At 38.6% G+C, this 23229-nt stretch overlaps 1 protein-coding gene and 1 non-coding gene across 2 annotated transcripts; both read right to left on the reverse strand.

Annotated features, from left to right (window-relative positions):
* Positions 1 to 365: 365 nt before the first annotated feature.
* Positions 366 to 11443, reverse strand: LOC141623977 (26S proteasome non-ATPase regulatory subunit 2 homolog A-like). The gene is made up of 25 exons (XM_074440139.1): positions 10973 to 11443; positions 10763 to 10863; positions 9542 to 9662; positions 9399 to 9458; positions 9166 to 9233; positions 8528 to 8570; positions 8198 to 8263; positions 8049 to 8087; positions 7873 to 7955; positions 7580 to 7694; positions 6648 to 6722; positions 6230 to 6388; positions 5559 to 5666; positions 5358 to 5462; positions 5114 to 5254; positions 4924 to 5028; positions 3167 to 3388; positions 2664 to 2777; positions 2362 to 2577; positions 2163 to 2222; positions 1948 to 2061; positions 1639 to 1724; positions 1401 to 1509; positions 892 to 1070; positions 366 to 695 (listed from the first exon to the last, which is right to left on the reverse strand). Exons 1-25 carry the CDS (start codon positions 11078 to 11080, stop codon positions 620 to 622), a joined length of 2673 nt encoding a protein of 890 aa, XP_074296240.1. The 5' UTR covers positions 11081 to 11443; the 3' UTR covers positions 366 to 619.
* A 7926-nt stretch (positions 11444 to 19369) lies between these two features.
* Positions 19370 to 19476, reverse strand: LOC141625177 (small nucleolar RNA R71). Its single transcript, XR_012534972.1, has one exon. It is a non-coding gene; the product is annotated as a small nucleolar RNA R71 (small nucleolar RNA).
* Between the last annotated feature and the right edge of the window lie 3753 nt (positions 19477 to 23229).

The raw sequence follows: 23229 nt of genomic DNA on the forward strand, positions 1-23229 counted from the left end.
ATAGACAAGATCTGGACACCTTTTAAATGGCAAAAGGGTAGGAGAAAACTAAGAGATTCATATCCCCTCCTTCAAGCCTTCATTAAATCGAACATAAGATACAAGAGATATGTAGAGAGAATCTTCATGATCATTCGACCATTCCTCCTCCCCTTTCTTTCGCTCCGTTTCTCTCCCCTCCATCCCCTCCTCTCTCACTCATGTAGTCATACACTCCTACATTATTACTTTGGTATCCAAACACGCCCTAAATGGCCAAATTTCACATGTTCTAACTTTGAACAAGTATTTCATGCACTCCATCACCCTATTTTACTAGCTACCATAATATAGGACTGTAATTCATGATATTTTGGATAAGACGATTTCAAAAATCAAGGATTACATATAAATTAAATTAAATGATACATCATCTATTTTTCATGCAGAGAAACTATGACAAACTTCAGTACAAAATGCTGAAATGCAGCAATTGTTACGAAAATGCATCATTGCAACTGTAAAGACGCCCTCACCCTGCACAACCACCACCTAACGGAATGGAAAATCCCTTGACCTCCGGCCCGAATATAGGGATGCACCCTAGTTGGAGGGACATGTTAAAATATGAACCAATCTATCACTTGTCCTCCCTATACTCGGGGTTCTCCTTCAAGATAACAAAACCTTCTAGAATTGGTGAAAGCGGAACATACCTGAAAATTTACGATAAATTGTTTCAGCAGATAGAAAATTTTAAAATCAAAAACTAATAAAGGTAATAAATATAGCCATAAAGACTTCTTATTGGCTAGGGAGGACACATTAATTGTCCTCCTGGAGGACCTAAGAATTTTTCTAAAGGTAAATAAGAGTCTTCAATTATTATACAGTTCAGAGTATTTGTCTTACTTTTCTGTGGCAAGTTCCGCCCTGTCACCAGCAGCAAGGAGAACAGGGGTTGAATGTGTTTGAAACCCAGTAATGGTTTTTGGTCGGCCTGCTTGGCCAACAACATCAACTGCTTGACCCACCCGAACAGGAACTGACAGAGGCTTTAGGTTCTCATCCACAGTTAACAACATTCTCGGCTGCAAACATTACAGTACAAGAACGACCATCAATAAATAAATTAAAGATGTCAAGAATCAAGCTCGATTTCCAGTTTGAGTGGGTACGAATCAAGATTGATTCCCACCCTTAACTGGATCCGTTGGGAAATTTATAATATTATTCAATGCGGTTGGCATGTGAAGCTAGACACCGGTGAAGTCGTGAACCTCTAATAATGAGGTCAAGGCAAATTTGTGTCCAAATCTTTTGAGATGGTTGAGGTTGGTCCTAATCAAAGAGTGGCAGCCTAGTTTGCTATCTATGTAAAGTAGAATAGAATGTGGTAAATAAATTCGATAATCACAAACCTGCATGGCAAGGACGAGGTAGTAGAGCACATAATGATATTTTCCAAGAATGATCGTTTTCATATCAAGACAACAATGAAGCATCGTTACAAGCCCAGCAAGCGCCACCCTATACAGCAAAAAAAAAAAAGTACCATTTTATCAACTGCTAGAAAATGGCAGACAACATGCCTCCACCTATGCCTGCTGATTTTATTTCAAACCTATTTCCATCTTAATAATGAATAAAGAGACTTACGGTGACAACAAGGATCGATCAGAATGGTAAGGATTAAGAGTTAAAAGACCCTTTCCTAAATGCACTAGACCTTGTGCAATCCGTACCTGCATAAGTCAACCAAAGAGGTCATGATATCTACGAATGCAGACAACTCATATAGTTATGAAAAGTGCGAGGCGAAGGCGCCTGCCTCATCAACCTAAGCCGCCTTAGGCATTTTAGTTAGTACCTCTAACCTCACTAAGCCTTATGCCTAGGAGCTGGAGGTCTTTCTTAAGCAAGAGCAAACTACTGCTAACAAAAGGTGATGGTAACAAGAAACCATACACAAAACAATGCACTAGCATCCTTGTAGTAGTAGCTTGACAAATTTCTCAGCATGCCAGCGATACGGGCATTATTGGTCCCGGCACCAATCAAACCCAATGAAATAATGGCAGCCTGCAGAATAAAAAAATTCAAATTGAATGTTAAAATGACAAGGAAAACGACACAGACATGAAGACTGGAAAGTCGGTAAATGCACTTGAATCTGTCACTACCATTGCTACTTCTGAGTCCGAGTCGTGGCTCAATCTACTCAGGGTGTCCATAACATTGACCTGTGAAATAGTTTGTGGACAAATTAGACCAGTCAAATAGGTAACACCTTCTCTTAAAAAATAACTAAAATGACAGACAAGACGGCTTCATTAAACGCATACAAACAAACAATAAAGTTCCAACAATTGAGCAACTCACTTTTGGATTAGAAATACACAAGAGACCAAGACCCAAAGGAACTGCACGGCGAATGTTCTGCTCTCCATACTGCAAGAGGTGCTCCAGAGAACGAATTGCCATATCGAGACCTAATTCTTCAGCCATAGCCACCATTGCAATGCCTAACACAGCCGGTCCTTGATGTGTTTCACCCTTGTCAAGATGTTGTGCACATTGACCAAGCAATGCTTGTACCTACAAACAGGAATGAGAGAATTGAGACTAGTCCGTTGTTACAATGAACGTTCCAGGAACACCAAGAGTAAAAGTGTAAAACCAACCTTAAGAACATTTCCAGTCCCAGCATAAGCACAAGAAAGGAGAGTCATATCACAATGTTTCCTGATCTTTTCATTGAAAGTCTTCGAGACTTCTGCAGTTGCCTCCACGCTTTCCTGTCAGAAACCAGTGATATAGAATCAGAGAAACAGCATGTAAAACCCCAAAAATGATTCAGGGTTTGATAACATGAATCATTTGAAATCGTCAAAGTCAAGTACAACAGTGAAAAGATAAATAGAAAAAAAAACGGGTAAGGAAAATATAATCAACATTAATAATCAATATATATATAACAATTAAACTAAAGAAGTCCTAAAAATGTGGGAAACATTAATTCTCTGAAAAGAAATAAGGTTTGGTTTGGAAAGCCATTAGAAACAACAATAATAAATTTGAGTACCAAATAAATCATAAGCATATAGGTCTATACTACAGTGCTAGCAGTGACCATGTCTTCAGAGAGATAAGTAAAACCAATGTAAAAATAGCACAGTAACACTACCTGTTTCCCAAGATATAAAAGACCAAGGCCAAGGGGTAAAAGCCTGGCAAGCGGCTCCCCCAGATCAGACTCATCACGATCCATTAGTGCATAAATGATTGCCTGGGCAACATCTTCATTGCAGGAACCAACAAATACCATACCAAGGGCGACTGAAGTGAACGCAATCACATCGAGGGGAGCATTTGTGTCGTTAAGGATATTAGTCAATTTCTGATTAATCTGTGAATAGTTAAAATAATCAGCGCAGGAACATTTAAGGAACAAGAGAACGATTTCAGTTACTTAACAACTTGAAAAGTGTTAGTCGCCATGGTAATGCGAGCACTGTATGCATCAAATGACAATAAGCATCACTTCAAATTTTGACAATTAAATGACAGAACTAAGGATAGATCAATGTATACAATCATCCCTGCTTACACAATTACCCATGTCTTTTAAACAAGCCCTTTGTTCGACATCCCTCAAACGGACAAATAAGGAATGCGAGCAATGTATGCATAAAATGACAATGAGTATAAGTATCACTTTATATTTTGACAATTAAATGACAGAACTAAGGATAGATCAATGTGTACTCCCCATCCCCACTCCTCTAAAATGATATCTGATAAATTGTAGGCTCTTTTTAGTGGTGGTCATCTATGTTACTCAGACACGGGAGAGGTGTATCGTATCCGATACGTATCGGTGTATCCGATACGCGATTGTGAAAATTCAATAATACGGGGATACGGTCAAACAAGTATCTTGACCAATTTTACAATACGGATACGACACGCATCTCTAAATATTAAAGGAGATTTAATGCCAAAGTTTTTTTTTTACGATAATCCTTGTTATTATATGTTTAATTATTATTATTATATTATATTATATGTTAATTGTGAGAGGGAGCAAGTTCTGAGTAGTTCAATAGACAGGTGTATGGCAAATAGGTGTACAGCACAGCAGATCCACTTGGAAGTTTAAATCAAAAGGTCAAAGAAAGAGAAAAGTAGAATAATAAAATATCATTAGTAAAAGACCAAAACGCCCCCCTATAAATGAAAACCCTAATTATTTGAGAGCGCCGTTCACAAGTCATAACTTTTACAGTAACTCTCCTTCTCCACTCGCCTATTTTTGTCTCAGAAACTTGTTGCCATATGCCTTCATCACCTCACACCTTTTATTATTATTTATGCGCCTCTACTCTCTCTTCGCCGGCGACTGTCCTCTATCTGAGACGAAGTCCGGCGATGTTATCTAGGTTTGGATGATTATTTCTCAGAATAGCAACAACCCAGGTAAGAGTGTCACATCATCTTCAATACCGTACCGGTGTCGTGTCCTTTTCCGGCGTATCTGACACGTATCACGTGTCGTATTACGTATCGTATCGTATCGACACGTGATACGCCGGTGAGGTGCCGTGTCGGAGTATCTCTGGTGGTCATATGTCTCAAAATAGTCAGTTGTTTGTCTTTATCCAAACAGCATAAATTGCAACATCTCCCTCCTACCACTTTCAAATGACCTATTTCAAACAAACAACTCCCTCTATTTTCTAAATGCCCCACACATATTTTGAAAAATGTAGTGAATCTATTGAATGGAGGCAGCACAAGTCAAAGTAGAAATCAATTCTAAAGATTCAGCTACATGATTTTTCATAACATGATTTAACTAAATTCAACGTCAGATCATATTGAGCTTCTTTTATCTTCAACTTTCTAATAAAAAAAAATTGAGCATATGAATACTAATAGTACCTGCTCATTCTGCGTATTCGCATAAGCTATACCCAGACCCATGATGGCACCAATCCTAATGGCTGGATCTTCTTTATCAACATAGTCACCCAAAAGGGCCAGAGCCTGTAAGAAAAATAGTAAATTTATACAGATCAGCTATCTTCCAAATGCCAAACATTAAACCTAAACCTTTCTGGTTAAGACTTACCGGGTCACAATCATTACGTATTCCACAGTTTACAATTCCAACACCCAGTAGAGCACCAGCAATAACATGGCTGTCATTACTATGGAAGTACTTGTCAATTTGCGCAAGTCCAGCATCAACATCCCACAGTAAGATCATACCCTAGCATAATGAAACATAGCAAGGATCAGTTCAAAGATGTACTATCAGAATTAAAAACAAAACAAAAAAAAAACAAAGGGAATTAAGAAGATAAAGAGCATACCAAACTTGCAGCAGCGCTAGTTTTCCCATGTTCTTTATTCTTGAAAAGCCAGTTCCCTGAAGAGCCACCACTTGACGCTTCAGCTGGGCCAGTCATTAACTTATCCTGTAAAACGAAAGCAAACAATGTCAGACCATGGCCTCACCTACAATGTGAAGTTCCTAAAGCATTCAATTCTCAAGATCCTACACAATAAGATACCTGTCCAAAACCGGCATTTACAAAAGCATTGACAAAAGTAGCAGCCAAATTTTGTCTGGCAGAATCAACAGTTGCTCCAGCACTAGCTCGGCCATCAAGCAAATGAGCCTAAAATTTAAACAACAAACATCAGACAAGATATATGAAAGACTAAACAAGTAACAAAGAATACCAAAGTGACCTATCTTACTGCAAACCTGGCACTGTCAAAGTGATATTACCACATATCAGCATTTACAAAAAATATTTTTTTCACTTAGCCAAAAGTACAAGTAAATTAAGATATTGGCGTAGATGAAACCGGGAGGGGTAAAAGCTCGATCTTGAAAGAAATCGGGGTAGGCTAGTATGAACAGCAAAGGGGAAACGTAGAAACCAAAAAAAAAAGGAAGAGAAAAGATGAGAGCATTTTACTTGCAAATCACCAACCAGGGAAAGAATGGGTTAAGGGAAAATAAAATGGATTTCTCCATTTACCTTCTTTTTCCTTTCATTCCTCCAACTAAATATCCAAATAATGGAAAAATGAAATAATCTCTCCCCTACCCTACCCTCCGAAAAAATAAACCCTTCCATTTCCTCCACTTCAAAGCAAATGGAAGTAAATTGTCAACACTGCAAAAAAAGGTAATAACCCGTCGCTGGTAAAAAGTGCATAAATCAAAGATCACCTTGTAAATATCCTCAGGTGATTTTGCTTCCATGACCTCAATATCACGAGCAAGGGTCAAAAACCCTTCGCTCAATTTAGCGTTGTTAATAATATCCTGCAACTGCTCTCTTTCATCATCATCCGCAACCATATTGTCATCAAGTTCAAAGGCTACGCCCTATACCAAAAACAATTGCATATTACAAAGTGATAATGCTAGAAGCCAGTTAATCGTAATGAAATGAAGACAGAATAGCCCAAGGCAAAACAAGAGACACGGGCAGAGTACCCTACTTATTACATGCATGATGAAGTACCCTACTTATTACATGCATGATGAGAAAATAATGCAAATTAGAGCATATTGTTGCGCAAGGAGGTAGAATGACTATATCCTTGCATAAAAATAACAAATCAATGAAAAAATCACAACTTACATGACGAGCAAGGATGTAGCAAAATTGCTGCTTCTGCAGAAGGTCATGGCATCCTTCAAAAATCTGCCTAACATACTACAGATGAAAAATGCAAATTAGACCACAGTAAAGGGGGAATAAGGAAAATTACCAACAAACATATAATTCACCCTGATTTTGTTATCAGTAATGTGAAGCCAAAGACAAACAGAGCTGTGGTAGTCTTATCAAAAATTATGTAGAGAAATCTACAACATTAAGTTTACATAAAGGACGCCCTAAGTCATAGATACAAAAAAAAATCCATGTAGTCGATAGAAATGAATATATCTAAATAAAAAGCTCCAACACTAAGAGCTGTTACAAGATTCACTCAAGCTCCCTAAGAATCACCTGAATTCCTGCTGCCTAGTGGCTATTCCCAGATTAGCAAATTACTTGGTGTATTATAGAGAGAACAAGAAAAATAGTAACAGTTCCATGTTGTACTAAGAAAAGAAAAAGAAGCAACAAAAGCTTAGGGGTATCAGACACTCTAAAAGAAAAGTGTGCATTCATAATACATATTTGTATTAAGTGTATTATGAATTAGGGTCCCTAACATGTCATCAGTCTACATGCACACAGCACACTCAAACAATCTACCACAAAAGTCCAGGCGTGGTGGGAGAGATGGAGATATTATCTGGGTTTGGTCCTCCCCCCAGGCCCCCACTCTCTTCCTTATACTTGTTCTTGCACCTCAATATAACCCAAAAACACAGAACTAGTCTCATCAAACAAGAGCTCCAAAATTCTTATTTTTTGTGAAGAGAGCAATATGTCCCTTCTAAACCAGTCAACAAATAGAACTTAAAAGGTACTAATTTAAAAATGAAGATTCATATAAAAGCAACACTACAACTATGCAATTGGAGACAGAATGTGAGAGGGGAAGAATACAGGAGACGTACCCTTAAATTGTCCATAGACAAGGCAATTTGAAGCCCACGGGCAAACTCCTTTTGCTTGACATAGATAGTAAACGCAATGTCCAGAACTAACAAATCATCCGGACTGGCAAGATATCTGCAGAACAAAATAATAGATTACAACCATCAAATTCAAACACACTAAAGATAACTTGTCCATATACTAACTTTGCAAATATATATAGATTTGGAAATTCACAAGACTTGAGATTTCTCAGAAGAAAGAAATACATAAAACAAGAGCTACAATGTCAGAGAGGAAGGGATTCAATTACTTTGCTGAAGCAGTCAAATAGAGAGTTGTCCTTTTGTAATTAGATTCATTCACATACGGTGTCAACAGATCAAGGTCTTCAACCTGATATAGCACTGAAAATCATAAATCTGCCAAGAATAAAGGTACATGTGTATATTTACACACAAGCACAGATCCAAGTACACTAAAAAGTACCTCCATGAGAAGATCAACTGCTTCAGGCTCGGCATTATGCTGAAGGTCATAAAACCAATTAATCAGAATTGGAGAGAGATTAAGGGAAATTATTAACAAAATATCACACAAAATTATGTGATTCTTTTGAGCCTCGGGGTCAGCTTTACCTTCATGTGGAAGCCAACAATTTCATGCACAAGTCCCACCAAGTCCTCTATAGTTTCTTCCTCATTCTGTAATTATCAAAAAGAAAAAGAACAGCTCATAAGTAATAACATGATTTAGATTTACAAGAATACCAACTTAGTAGATACATGAATTCAGTCCAAAAAGTAGGCATGAGAAAAAGGCAACTACTAAAACAGTGACAAGCTAAATGAAAAAAAAAAAAGAATGTTAAGACACACAAGGCACGTTAAAAATGAGATTTTACAAATCATTACTAGACTTTTTGCACATTAGGCAGACCCAAAACATAATAATAAAGAGGTAATTACCTGACGTTTTGTATACTCAGGTCCTATCTCCCCTGCCAAGTTCCTGCAACCAAAATATATTATGTGAAGGAAACTAGAAAGAAAAAATATCTACTAGTATTCAGCATAAAAAAGTAGTGCCTCACGGAATTATAAATTGGAACAGTGATATCACAAGTCGCAACAAACTGCTACCAGCAATAACCTTTGGGGTTTCAGATGATTAAGGTCATTAAGCATGGCAGCATTTCAGTTATTATAAACAGTCCCTGGGCTCAAAGTGTTCACAAGAAAAGTTTGAGCCTTTACAGAAGAGAGTATTTTTGCGTTTTATGGAAATCAGAACTATGATGTCATTCTGCTCACACTGAATTTGTCATTTGTCAAGCAATCAAACAGTTCTAACTGTAGACCAAATTACCCACTGATTGACAAATCACTATAGTCCTAATAAAGCTCTAGTAGCCCAAACCACCCAGGGAAGAAAACAAAAGGAAGATAATGCGCCCGCCCTCGCTCCAAAAAAATATAGAGGGTAATGTGCGATGGCCGAGTCAAGGATGCTTCCGCAACATCGTTACCGCAACGGCGATCGTGACCGATACCGTAATCTTAAACCATGATATGAATACTACGAACCAAACAAGCTTAATTTATACCTGACATATTCATGACCCCATGAACCAATATCACCTTCAGATCCCACTAATCTATACTTTAAGCTCTCCTGAAAAAGTTAAGCACAAAACAATAATTATTTTAGTTCTACATCAAGAACGCTGCTAAACGTTGATACTTGATACCATAATTACACTGATTTCATCTGCGAATAATAAAATTCAAGAATCCAACTATCAATAGATTTGACACTCAACATGGCAAACCAACTCACCCGTTCATCCTCTGCTGCCATAGTCAATGCTAAAACGGAAAGTATATCTGCCAGTAATTTCTGCATTCATCAGAAAATAAGCACATTAAGAGTCACGTTACTAGAAATGAGAAACGTTAAAAACAACGACAGAGGCTATATACCTTCAAATCTACGTCTTGCATAGTCTCATAATATGCTTTAAGTGTTCCATAATGTGAACGAAGAAATTTCAAGGGCTTTGGAACAGAAGTCATAGAGCTTGTTGAACTTCGTATCTCTTGCCTAAAGTAGATTAGAAGACATTTAGATGTTTGAAATATATCACAAACATGAAAACCAAGGTAACAGGTAAAATAAGACAGGAAAAAGAAAGCAACCGCTAAAACAACGCAAAGCCAGTGGTTACATGGAACAAACACATGTTCTAATGTTAGTGTCAATTAAAGCAATAAGAATGAGCTACCCCATCCAAATATAAAAAAAATGGAGGCGGTACAATTACAGCTAGCTACAACATCCTGATCATAAACCGGATATTCGATTAACTAGGAAAGGACAGTATCTACCCTCAATTGCTTACATGGAATCCCTGGTCTTCTCAAGAGGCACATAAATACATTGTTTTGATGCCTGACTAGACTGACACAACTACTTCTGACCTCACTTGTTCATATATATCTAATATAAACCAGCATATAACAAAGGGGTATAGACTGACAACCTAAGTCTCATTCTAGAACTGAGTTTACATGGACTCTTACAAAACATCATGCAATTCCCTTTTACACCGGCTTAGACATTAGAGTAACACCAGGCTTACTGGGGATTTACTCAATCCCTGCAAATACCAAATTGGTTCGAGGGCACTCTGTCGTGTAGCTTTTTCATATCTATATAAAAATACGCACTCTAATAGAGCATATCACATATCACACAACACATATCAGATGCGACGCATTCACATCAAATTGGGCAGCTTTTGTTGACACTGCATAATATTTTCATACAGGGTTCTTCCCTCCTCCTCTAGCCAGATAAAATTGGTGAGACAACCAGACGGCTTGACACAAAAAGACATTAATTTTCCATCAAAGAAATTTGAACTACTCTCCAAATAACTCTTATTGCTACGAAACACTATAAAAACAGTTTCACTGGCTCGAAATTTCTATCAAAAAAATCAAACCCTCTAATCTAAAATCAACGAAGGCCAAATTCCCATCAGCTAAATAAAAATATAACTGGAAAATCATACCATAAACCACGACGCAAAAAAATACTCAAGGGTCAAAAAAGCACACATCTTTTGGAGATCATAAAACCTCGAACTAAAAAAAACCCAAATCCTTAAAAAATTAAAACTTTAATTTCTTAAAAATTACCTCATACTCTCAAGAGCAGTACGCTGCAATCCAGGATCTGAATCCTGAACTCTTTCAACATACAATTCCAATTGCTGCTTCAACGCCAAATCCTCTTCCGACTAAATTTCAACATCGAAAAACTCACAATCATGATTCAATCCAACAATGAAAAAACCCCCAAATCAAATTGAAAATAAAGTAAAAAAATTAGGGTTTGAGAAAAATTACGAGATCTTCATCCTTGTTATCATCCTTCTTCTTAGGGTCTTTAGAAGGGACTTTAGTGGTGGCTTCCTTGCGATTAGAAGCGTCGGTGTTGCTTGGTTCAGGATCCATGGCGAAACCCTAAGAGAGAGAAGGTTTAATTAGGGTTTGAGAAAAGGAGAAGATTAATTTTGCGGAGATTTGTTAGTTGTTTTTCGTCTGTGGAGAGTGGAGGTAGACTTCAAGAGTTTGACGAAACGGGTTATATTCTCGAGAAAACAAAAGTGTGTGTTGTTAATATAGATATGAGTTTCCAAGAGTTTTGTTTGGGACGGAATTGGAAAAAAAAAGTAGAGAGCGATTTCTTTTTTCTCAAGCTACGGATTTTTTTTTCTTTTTGGTAAATTTAATATTTTAAGAAGAAATAATATTTAATCTAAGTTAATCTATTTGTCTATAAATAAATAAAATCTAATTAAAAGGCAAAGACAAACTAAAACTTCAATCTGATGTGACATGACAATATCATAATGCACGTATTAAAGGTTACCTAAAACATAGCCAAAATTATGGCGTCAAAGATCACAGGCTTTGTGGCTTCGAGATGGGGACCGTAACTGTAACACCCCACATACCAAGGTGCCTTACCAGGACCACCCTAGCATTAGAGACTGTTACCATCTCGATTTCCCGAGGCTAGTATATCAAAACTAACCATTCCAAAACGTTTATTAAAGTATAAAGAGAACGATTACATGTTCCAAAATCAAAATCAAAACAAAAGTTCACTAGTACTCAAAACAACTGAATCTAAACAGCTAATCCCGTGACAGTAGAAGCTAGACTCGAAGTGATGACTCTCATCTCGTCCCCAAGTCTAAAGACCATCATCACCTGTCACAATCTGTTCACCATCCCCAAATGGATGACCACAGATTTTACAAAACAACAACGGGGTCAGTTCACTGCATAATCAAAATAAGACAAGGTATGATAAAGATAAACAGTTGTTCCACAATCCATCTCCAACTCCCAATCACATCTCGTAACTGAAAGTGTGTAGCCCTGCTAGTGGAGGACCGTAGCCGTACCCACCTAAGCCCCGCTCATCAACGAGCGATAAACCTGTTCATTAATGTGCACATCTCCTCCTGTGGCGGGTTCCACAGAGGGCGAAACTAGGGCGTGAAGTCACTCCCGCAAGTGACTTCACTCAGCCGATGACACACCTCGCGAACATCATCAACCATCTCAACACCAATACCATTCTCCAATCCACCAACAGCAATCATTCACAATATCAATTGTACAAACAATTACAACACATATCTTAAATCAATTAAACAGTAAACCGAGTAGGGAAACCCTACCTTAGCACAAACTGAAATGAGATAATCAAGCAGACTAAAACGGCTCCTCTACGAAGTCTCCACCTAACAACAATCACATAGTTCCAATTCCAACATGCCAAAATCCCCTTTCCCTCAAATCATAAACTAGGGCAAAACCCTAAAAGACAAATTAATGAAACTCATATAATTAGAGGCTTACCGACACAATCGACGCAAGGAATGATGAACAAGACTCACGGAAGATCCACGCATTTGAGAGAGAGATTTGGAGATGATTAGAGTTACGTTGTGAGTTTAGGTTTTGTTAAAAATGATTAAGAAACTGAAATTCTCGTTTATATAATTCTAATCCTCTCTAAATTAAACCGCAAAAATAAACCCCGTCAGACCGGATACTCGATCGAGTATAGAGTATACTCGGCCGAGTATCCTCTACTCGGTCGAGTATTCCCATACTCGGCCGAGTATTCCTGGACAGTAGTCTGTCCAGAAACACACGACACACTTACTCGGCCGAGTAAGCCATATTCGGCCGACTAACAGACTTAGAAAACCGTAGTATTACAGTCTTCCCTCCTTAAAAAGAATTTCGTCCCCAAAGTTCCAACCCAACCTATAAAACATGGACACCTAACACTAACCCACCAACCATGCTTACTTCCACAACACGGCTCACGATATCTTCTCAACTACAGCATAGCCTCTCGATACTAACTCCATAATACTATCGAATACCCACAACATAAGTGTTGCCAACTCTGTCTTACTTCCATAACGCTCACTAGCAAACTCAATACCAAGACAATTCGCCAAACAAGATCAACACCAAGATGGAATGTTAAATTCTACCACCCATAAAACAAACTTCGTCCTCGAAGTTTACTCATACACATAAACATCATCACCCAATCCATTAACACTACCGAAGTTTACTCACACTCATAAACATCATACTACTACAAGCACTGCCATTACCTGTATAAAATCGACCATCACACAAATCCATTCTTATTCTACACCAACACTCAAACTTCCAATTATACTACAACATGTACAACCATCAAACTCTCTTTGTCGCATCCTACTCCTCTCAAGATAAATGTTACGTCCTCGTAACTCACTAATACTAGATCCTTAGCTGTATTCTTCCCCTTATCCTCATCTTGTATCACCTATCACCCACTATAACTTCAACACTGACACCCATCCCATATCCAAGGCTCTCTCTCCCTAACAGCTCTCGTGCCTCCAATTATTCTGCACTTCATCTAACCTATATCATAAAATCCTCAACATAACCACTACTCCATATCTTCAACATTACAGCCAAATGACATACTTCTTTATACATGCACTTATTTCCACAATCATAACTCGCGATCCACAATTGTTACACACACTCACACTAGATTCCCAAGTTCTCCTGTTTATTGCCGTTAACGCATCCATAAATTTTAACATAATATTAGTTCCCAACACCCTATACTCAATGTCCCAATAAAGATTACGAACCACTTGCCGCTTCCAGCTCAGCACACACACATTCCACAAAACTCTTGCCACAACTATGCCAACCAATGCCTCATCTAAAACAAGATCGAAAGTACTCTAACAACTCCTCACAACTGTGTCCCAATAACAGAATATCACTATACCATGTGTAACACCCAAACCATCCGGCCAAGATAATTGGAGCGTTACAATCTCGATTTCCCGAGATAGTGTTTCAAAACTTCAATCAAAAAAAATTTATTATAAATATACTATTAATGAATTACACAAATATAAACAAATGAATAATTAAAATACAACTCGTGACATTTATACTCTTCTAGCCAACTAGACTCGTCTCGTGATATCATCAAGCTCGCCCCGTCTCCCGCGTACTATCCAAACAACCTGAACATAATCTGCTCCCCATATGACCAAAGGATATCATATTGATCGACACAAGCCACCCCCAAAAGAGTAGGTGACAAACACAGACATACAAACGTCAGTAACGATAAAAGAAAATGTGACGCGACTCAAGTGCGTGAGTCAACAATATGACCATGATATGAATGACACACAATTATCCAACCGTCACGCCGGTACCGGGATATGCCCAGACGTACCCACAACCACTGGTGCCACGAACACGTCCACGACACCACAATCACACAAGGTACTCCAAACACGTCGTGGTACCGGGTCCAAGAGCGACTCGGGTCCCCAGCCAGACGTCGTGCCTCACCACATGCGTCCCTCCAAACTCAAGACATTAATGTGTACATTCCTATTGGGGTAGGAAACCCCCAATAGGTGACTCAAGCGGAAGACGGTCTCCCAACCGTCTTCCGTCTCCATAGAACAAGTAACCAACCAACACCGCAATATCCTCCAATATACATGACAAACACAATAAATGCAAGATATCGTATAACATGCCAATTACCGACTCATCAAATGCAATTAATGACAAGCAACTCATTTAATAAATAGACACATTATCGAAACTGAGTAGGATTTACCTACCTTTTCGCAAGCTCCATAAGCAAACCCGACCCAATAAAAATTCCTCTTCATAAAACCGTCACCTAATTAAAGTAATGTAATATATTTAATTACTAACTAATCTAATTAAATTAAATACGAATTAATTACTTAAATATAAACTCGTCTTAATTAAGCTATACAAAACCCGTCCTATGACTCGGTCAACATCCAACCACCACCACCTACTGCCGTCCACCGTGGCCACCACCACCAGCCACGGTGGCCCACGGCCAGTAGCCCCCACGGCCGGCAGCACGCCCACCCAACCAACAACAACACGACCTCAACAACCACCAACAACAACACAAACACGCAAATGCACCAACCATGGCCACCACCGGCCACGGTAGGCCACGCCAACCACCCCCACCATGTCCCTCACCTTAGTCGACACCAGCAACCCACACGACCACCACCAAACACCACAAAACAGCAGCAACAACCGACAACAACAACCACATACCCGCATCCGTACACCCCCTTTTCTACCCCAGATTCCGCCACCTACAGCCACCATACCCACCACCCAAGAGCACCCCAATACTCTCCTCACTACCCTCGACACAACCAGCCAAAAACCAACCCAAGCCAGCCATTATAGGTGGGTCAAAAACTTGTCTTAAGATCGTCGCACAAAATTTTATAAACATATATATATATATATATATATATATATATATATATATATATATATATATATATATATATATATATATATATATATATATATATATATATATATATATATATATACTCGGTCAAATCCCTAATTGGGTGGTCAACGGGTACGTGGGTGGTCAACGGTGGTCTGTGGCGTGTCAAAGTCGAGTCGGGTTAAATAAAATAATATAAAAACTAGTGTGCGACGGTTTACCTTACGATCTCGAGGCGAAGGGACAAAATCTCCATTTTTCTTCTCATCTCTCTTTTCTCTCTTTTCTCTCTAAAATGTATGGTGGATGGTGGATTTTGTGGGATTACAATAGGATAAAGGTAGTATGGATAGGATAGGGTGGAGTATATATGGTGAGTGCGGTATACGTATATATGTATCGTATATCGTATTATTATTATTATTATTATTACAACTTATTATTACTACTATTATTATTATCATTACCATCATATAATAATTATTATTATTATTATTTTATTTTTCCGTCTCAAACATAACTCGTATAAATATAATAAAATATTATTTATATAATTATAAAATACTGAGTATTACAATCTCCCCTCCTTAAAAAGAACTTCGTCCCCGAAGTTCACCTCACTCTCTCCTTTCCACAAATCTCATGCATTCTCTCGCACCTCATATGTCTATCAACCGTATACGCTCTTTCTAAACATCGCACTCATCCCAAAGTTCTTCACTCAATTCTCACTACTTTCTCACATTCTGTACTTTCTCTTTCCTTAATTTCCGAATTGTCACATTCACTCCCCCTAAAAGAGAACTTCGTCCCGAAGTTCAACTGTCAAACCGCATAATGTGTTCTCATACGCTCATTACCAAATTCCACAAATGCTTATGTTTCAGGTTCAACACTCTCTCTTACCAATTGCAAATCCATAATCAGATCTCGTATAGTTATAATTCCATCGATATAAACCCCCCATCTACAAGCCTCCCAAAAGTCAAGCGTCAGGTCAAACCCACTGTTTCAATCTAAGTCCTATAAACAACTCCTAATTCATGTTGGTCATATGTAAGCATATCTATCACGGGTATAATTGATTATTACTACGTATCTATATCCCGTCAATCCTCATACATAAACATGTATGCACATCAAAACACCAATACGCGGACTCTAAGAAACAATCAATTCATGCAAAATTCTTATAATGTGACTCAACCATGTTCAACCTTCCCATTTCCAGACATCAAGCCACGCATATACCGCGTCAAATCTACCACATGATCACACATGTGTTTCCATACCCGTTCTCATCCATCATCAACACTTCCGCTTATACGGAGACCATAATCACAATCATGCAAATGACCACTATGCAACACATAATTTGCATTATTTATCTTACTTTTATACAACAAAACAATGTCATGTCGATTAACTGATGTAACCATTATTTGAGCATATTTAGTCCCCGAATTAGCCTTGTTCCCATGCTTTTTAGTGCATATTTAGGTCATTTATTGTCTTTAGTCCTTTTTTTGCATATTCTTTGAGGTTTTGTTCCCTTGGTAAGGAAAGGAGTGTAAACCTTGCATTTTCATGGCAAAATAGAGCTAAATTGATTGAATTCAATGACCAAGCATCAAAGAGAAGACAAGACTAGAAGGCCTTTGTACATATTATAGTAGTTGGGCAATGATGAGGAAAGATCCTTGCATCTCCGACAAGATCCCCGAGGATTGTTGGAAGAAGAAGGAAGAAAAGAAGGAAGCTGACCCAGAATCCGAGCGGCTTGACCCTCGAGACGCTCGTCCAAGAAGGCCACAATCCGAGCGTCCGGCCAAGCAATCCGCTCGTCCAACAGCCAAACAATCTGCTCGTCCCGCTGCCTTGGACGCTCGGATTGTGTTACAGCAATTTCCGTTTTCTCCTTGTTCTATGAAGGATGCGCATATTTTGGAAAGACCGGCAAAAAGGAGACCGACATCTCTTTTGAGAGGAGCGATTCCTCAAGGACTTAATCGTCATTTAAGCCCTTAGTAAACCCTAATTTGTGTACCTAATCCCCACTATAAATACCCCATTAGTCTAATTAGATAATCATGTTCTTCTTATCAATCTCTAGTTTAGTTTATATCATTCTAATCTCTTCTTAATCTTGTAATCAACTTTTAATCAAGTCTTAATACAAATCTCATTTCCTTAATCTCTCTTTTGTTCATCTTTTATTTTGGGTAATTGAAAATTATTTGGGTTATTATTGGGAGATTGACAACCTTCCAATCAATTATCAAGTACTTCTATTATTCTTTGCTTTATTATTGGAATCATTAGTAGGTATAATTCTCTTAATTCCTTTTTAATTATTGTTAATCATCTTCATTTATTCATCATGTCTTGCTTTGTTAATGTGATTGACAACCTTGTTAACATGCTAAACTTGATAATGAGTGAGTAGTTTCCTTAATTAGGGTTAATGGGTAATTAGGGAAAATCAACATGGGGAATGATTCATGCTTAATTTAATATGTTTCCATAATTTATTTGCTTGCTTATTGTGATCTCAACTTATGCACATGTTATGTTTGATGAAATGCGAGCCTATGAATCCTTGCATTTTTTACCCATCACTTACCTTTTCAATGAGACTTGTAAAACATAAACCAACTCGAGTCTCATTAGACCATGCATATAGTTGAGTAGGGAGGATTAAGTCGACTTGTAGGTGTTGTACAATCTAATCGATTCGGCTCCGGGACCCAAACCTTCCTAGGATTGTAAGATATAAACCAACTCGATCCATCACAACAATAATTGCTTGCTTATAATTTGAGAATATGTTTGTATGATCAATTCCCATGAATCCCCTATGATCCCACGACACCCTAGTGCCTTTTATCAATTATTTACATCCCTTTTTTACCATCTTGATTGTTTATTTTTATTGCTATTTAGTTTAGTGATCTTCTACTTCAAACCCCAAATTGTGACACCCCTAGACACCGTTACTTACAATTGAAAATCTTACTTCAATACCCGTCCCTTGGGATCCGACCTTTACTTGCCTCTTTACTAATAGTAGAGTTGTTTGTGAAGTTATAAATATTGTTTTGGTCTAGGTGCTCCTAACGACAAGTAACCGAAAACTAAACCTTCAAGTGAGTACGGCCAAAAATGGCGCCGTTGCCGGGGACGGTGTTAACTTGATTTAGATTTTCTTAAATTGTTATTAGTTGTGTCTTTCTTTTCCTTGGGGAAGTAAAACTCCTCATGGTTTGTTCTAATTATTTTCGAGTTGTTTGATATTTTGCATGTCTAGAAGATCACAAGGTAACTTGTTACCCTTTGATCACGAAATTGAAAGGACTTTGACGAACAATAGAAGACTTGCTAGAGGTACTTTGAGAGGTATTGGTGAGGTTGTAGATATTCAACCAAATATTATTGAGTTCGTCAACCCTTTTGCAAGAGAAGGTGAGGAGAACCCAACAAAAAATCCAACACAAAATCAACCCATAATGCCTAAATTTTCATCACATTCCGTACCAACCGAGGAGAACCTACCCAATGGTACTCTCACACCACAACACTTAACCGGAAACTTCAATGACAAATCCGCATTTATCCAATTAGTCGAAAGAAGCCAATTTGGGGGGATGTCTAGTGAAGACCCTCACTCTCACATGGAGACTTTTTGTGACTATTGTGATGCGATTTCACAAACCGGTGTAACTCAAGATCAAATTCGATGGGTCTTATTCCCTTTTTCTCTAATTGGCACCGCAAAACAATGGTTGAAAGGCCTTGATAAGGCTACTCTCGGAATTAACTCTTGGAAGAAATTGGCTCTAGCTTTCTACAAAAAGTTCTACCCACCGGAAAAGACTAACATGCTAAGAGCTCAAATTACGGGTTTTAAGCAAAGAGATGAAGAATCTTTGTATGAAGCTTGGGAGCGGTTCAAGGGAATTTGTCGCTCATGTCCTCATCATGGACTTAGCGAGTGGTTCTTGGTTCAACAATTTTGGAATGGTCTTTATGAAGACTCAATAAACATTCTCAACATGGGATCAAATGGTATGTTCACCGAAGTTGACGATAATCAAACTTGGAACAAGATTGAGGAAATGGCGGTCCATAATTCACAATATAGTAGACCTCGCAAGGCTACTAGAGGAGGAAAGCATGAAGTGGACTCTATTACTCAATTGGGTGCTCAACTTAGTGCTCACATTGATACCATCAATTTGAAGTTCGAAAAAGTTATGGCTAGACTTGAAGAAGCCTCAAAATCACCAAAGCAACATGTTAATGCCATGACGGCATCTTCATCAATCCCAAGTGGGATATGTGAGAATTGTGGAACTTTGGGACATGACCAAAGTGAATGTAGGGGAACAAATGAACAAGTAAATGCTTTTCAAGCATACAAGAGTGGTACCCCTTATTCTAATTATTACAATGAAAACACCAAATTCCACCCAAATCTCTCATACAAAAGCCAAAATGTTCAAAACCCTCAACCAACATACACCCCACCTCCCATGAGAAACCAAAATCAAAGACCCTTTTACAACCAAAACCAAGGTTACCAAAACCAAACTCCATACAATCAATAAAATGACCAAGGTTTTGATGTTCAAAAAGCGGTCCTCCAAATGCAAAAGAATCAACAAGAGTTTTTCACTCAAATGCAAAAGGATAGTCAAGCAAATGACATCACCATCAACAACATCCTAGCCCACACCAAAATGTTGGAAACCCAATTGACTCAACTAGCATCTTCAAGTTCTTAAAGACAAAAGGGGCAATTACCACCTCAAAGTAATCCCCCAAGACATGAAACGGTTAGTGCCATCCACTTGAGGAGTGGTACGAGATATGAAGGACCGAAAAAGCAAGTTGAGGGTGAAGTTGTGGAAGCTAGTGATAAAGAAGAGGTTGTGCAAAACTCCAAGGATGGAGAACCAACAAAAGAAGAAGTTTCAAAGAAAAGTGAAGAGAAGGCCAAGAAGAAGGAACCCATTGTGATTAGACTTCCTTTTCCAAGTCGTCAAGCTAAGCCCAAATTTGATGACCAACTTGGAAAATTTATGGAAATTGTGAAGAATTTGGAAGCCTCAATTCCTTTTACGGAATTAATCAATCACGTGCCGGCTTATGTGAAGTACATGAAGGACATCCTTACGAAAAAGAAGTCGATCCGGAAGCTTGAGACCATCGCCTTCACTAAGGTGAGTAGTGCAATCTTTCAAGAGAGTTCACCTCCGAAACTTAAAGATCCGGGAAGCTTCTTAATACCGTGTACCATTGGCGACACCACGATTAACAAGGCCTTATGTGATCTAGGGGCTAGTGTGAGTGTTATGCCGTATTCGGTGAGTAAAAGGTTAGGGATGGGAGAGCTTAAATGTACCAACATCACACTCCAAATGGCCGATAGATCGACGAAGACACCATTAGGGATATGGGGAGATGTTCCCGTAAGAGTTGGGAAATTTTTCATCCCGGTGGACTTTGTCATTGTTGACATGGAAGAAGACTCCAATATTCCAATCATTCTAGGTAGACCTTTCTTGCACACCGCGAGTGCGGTGATAGATGTGAAGCATGGAGAGCTTACTCTAGAAGTGGGAGATGAGAGCATAACTTTCAATCTTGACAAGACCATGAGAGCTCCCCGTTTGCATGAACCATGTTTTATGGTTGATCACTATAGCCGGAAGGATGATGGGAAGAAGTCGGAATTCCAATGGAAAAAGAAAGTTGATGATGCTCCATCAAAAGAGCAAGAGAATAGCAACAAATAGAGCTTGAAAAGCTCACCCATAACAAGTGAAGAGGATGGCCTCATTGGGCAAATCAAGAAAGGAAGAGAGTTGTCTCTATCAACTCAAGAGGTTTTTAATGATCAAGTAGACGAGGTTTGTGGTCTTTGGGATGATGAGTTTGAAGGGATTTTCAATCCCTATATTGGCAACGCCATCGATCAAGACCATCATGAAGGACAACAAGTGCAAAGATCTATTGAGGATCTTTATCATGATAATGAACAAGCTTTCGACTACTTCTTCAAGGTGTTGGGTAACATCAACAATACCTTGAACATGCCCCCATGACATCTCACTAAGGATGAGAGTTTGGTGGAGTCCTCTCCAAACCACCATTTGTAAATATTCTAACTCCCTAACTTGCATTTAAATTCTTACATTACATTCTTGTCATTTTTGGATTTTTGTGCCTTGATCAAGATATTCATCATTTTTGAGAGAAGTGAGGGAGGGACTAATGATTTTATTGATGTGTAGTGCTTTAACTTAGTGTAGGGATAACAATTACTTAGGTTATTCATGCCTTTTGTAGTGCCCCCACAATGAAGAACACGAGATTTGAAGAATGGAAATGAAATGGGTTATGCAGTACACAGATGGACCTGAATCCGTGTTGTCCAAGAAGAATTCGAGCGGCTTAAAGGGTAATCCGCTCGTCTTGCAGGAATCCGAGCGTCTGAGGAGGAATCCGTTCGTCTTAATGAGCTGCAAAAATCAAAAATTTGGTCTGTAACAGAATCCGAGCGTCCCACTTGAGAAGACGCTCGTCTGATTCTGGACGCTCGTCTGAAGAAGAATCCGCTCGTCTTTTTGCTGCAACACTTTAAAAAAAGTTCCTGTAACAGAATCCGCTCGTCTTTTTGAGAAGACGCTCAACCTACATAAGAGAATCCGCTCGTCTTTGCTGAAAGACGCTCGTCTTGTGGCGAGTTTTACTGAAGCCTATTTACGCAGAATCCGAGCGTCCCGTGCCCCCAGCCGCTCGTCTTCCCCTGCTGTTTTGAAATTTTCGGGTATTTTAAACCCCTTTCCCTCATTCATTTCATTCTTTCAACATTCAAACACTACCCATAAACCCTAAAACCCTCATCCTCTCCATCACCAAAAACAAGATTTCCTCAACCAAATTCAACAAAAACAAATCAAAACTTCCTCACAACAACAATTAATCACTCCTTTAACAAAATCAATTGATTCAAACACCAAAATCTTCAACTTTTGAATCGATTTTTGAGATACAAAGCAACATCCTTTCATCTTGAGTCGATTTGAGCATAGCTAGAAATTGGAGATTTCAATCTTTCTTTGGTGTAATCAACAATGGCAAGAACTAAAGGAGCAACAAAGGCACTCAAGGCAAAGGCACTTTCAAAAAGGCAACAACTTCTTCAAGCAAAGAAAGCTTCAAAGGCTTTGGTAGTTTCTAATGCAAGTTTGGAAATTCAACAACAAGATCCCCCTATGGAAGCAACAACATCAACAACTCCGGTTATTGCTCAATTATCCGACTATCCGGAGGTAATTTTCACTTCCGATGCTCATAGGGATAAATTTGTCCATTTTGCTAAGAAGACCATTATGCCTACAAAATTTATTTGTGAAAATGCCTTGACAAAGTTGGGTGTCCTTGAGCAAACCAAAGCCTTCTTTGAGGCCATGGGATTGGGTAAATTGTTTACCATGAGAGAATTGACATACCCCTCCCTCACCTTGGAATTTATAAGTTCATTGAAAGTGACTAAGGTGGAGACTAGAGAATACATCAAGTTTCGTCTTGCAAATGTGAATAGGCGCATCACCTTTGATGTTTTGAGTAAGATATTAGGCCTTAGTGATGCCCCGTACTATCATAAGATCCCCGAAAAGTATGACCCCGCTCCTCTTTGGGAGGCAATTTCCGGAAAGAAATTTGTGAGCTT

The sequence above is a fragment of the Silene latifolia genome, chromosome X, assembly GCF_048544455.1.
Source record: "Silene latifolia isolate original U9 population chromosome X, ASM4854445v1, whole genome shotgun sequence".
Lineage (NCBI taxonomy): Eukaryota > Viridiplantae > Streptophyta > Magnoliopsida > Caryophyllales > Caryophyllaceae > Silene > Silene latifolia.

Bases quoted from the DNA above. Each gene is read 5' to 3' on its own strand.
- LOC141623977 (XM_074440139.1), bottom strand. From the start codon at position 11,080: ATGGATCCTGAACCAAGCAACACCGACGCTTCTAATCGCAAGGAAGCC. The intron at 9,234-9,398 runs GTGAGTTGGTTT...TAACTTTTTCAG, and splicing joins TGGCAGCAGAGGATGAACGG to GAGAGCTTAAAGTATAGATT. The intron at 5,029-5,113 runs GTAAGTCTTAAC...TTTTTCTTACAG, and splicing joins TACGTAATGATTGTGACCCG to GCTCTGGCCCTTTTGGGTGA.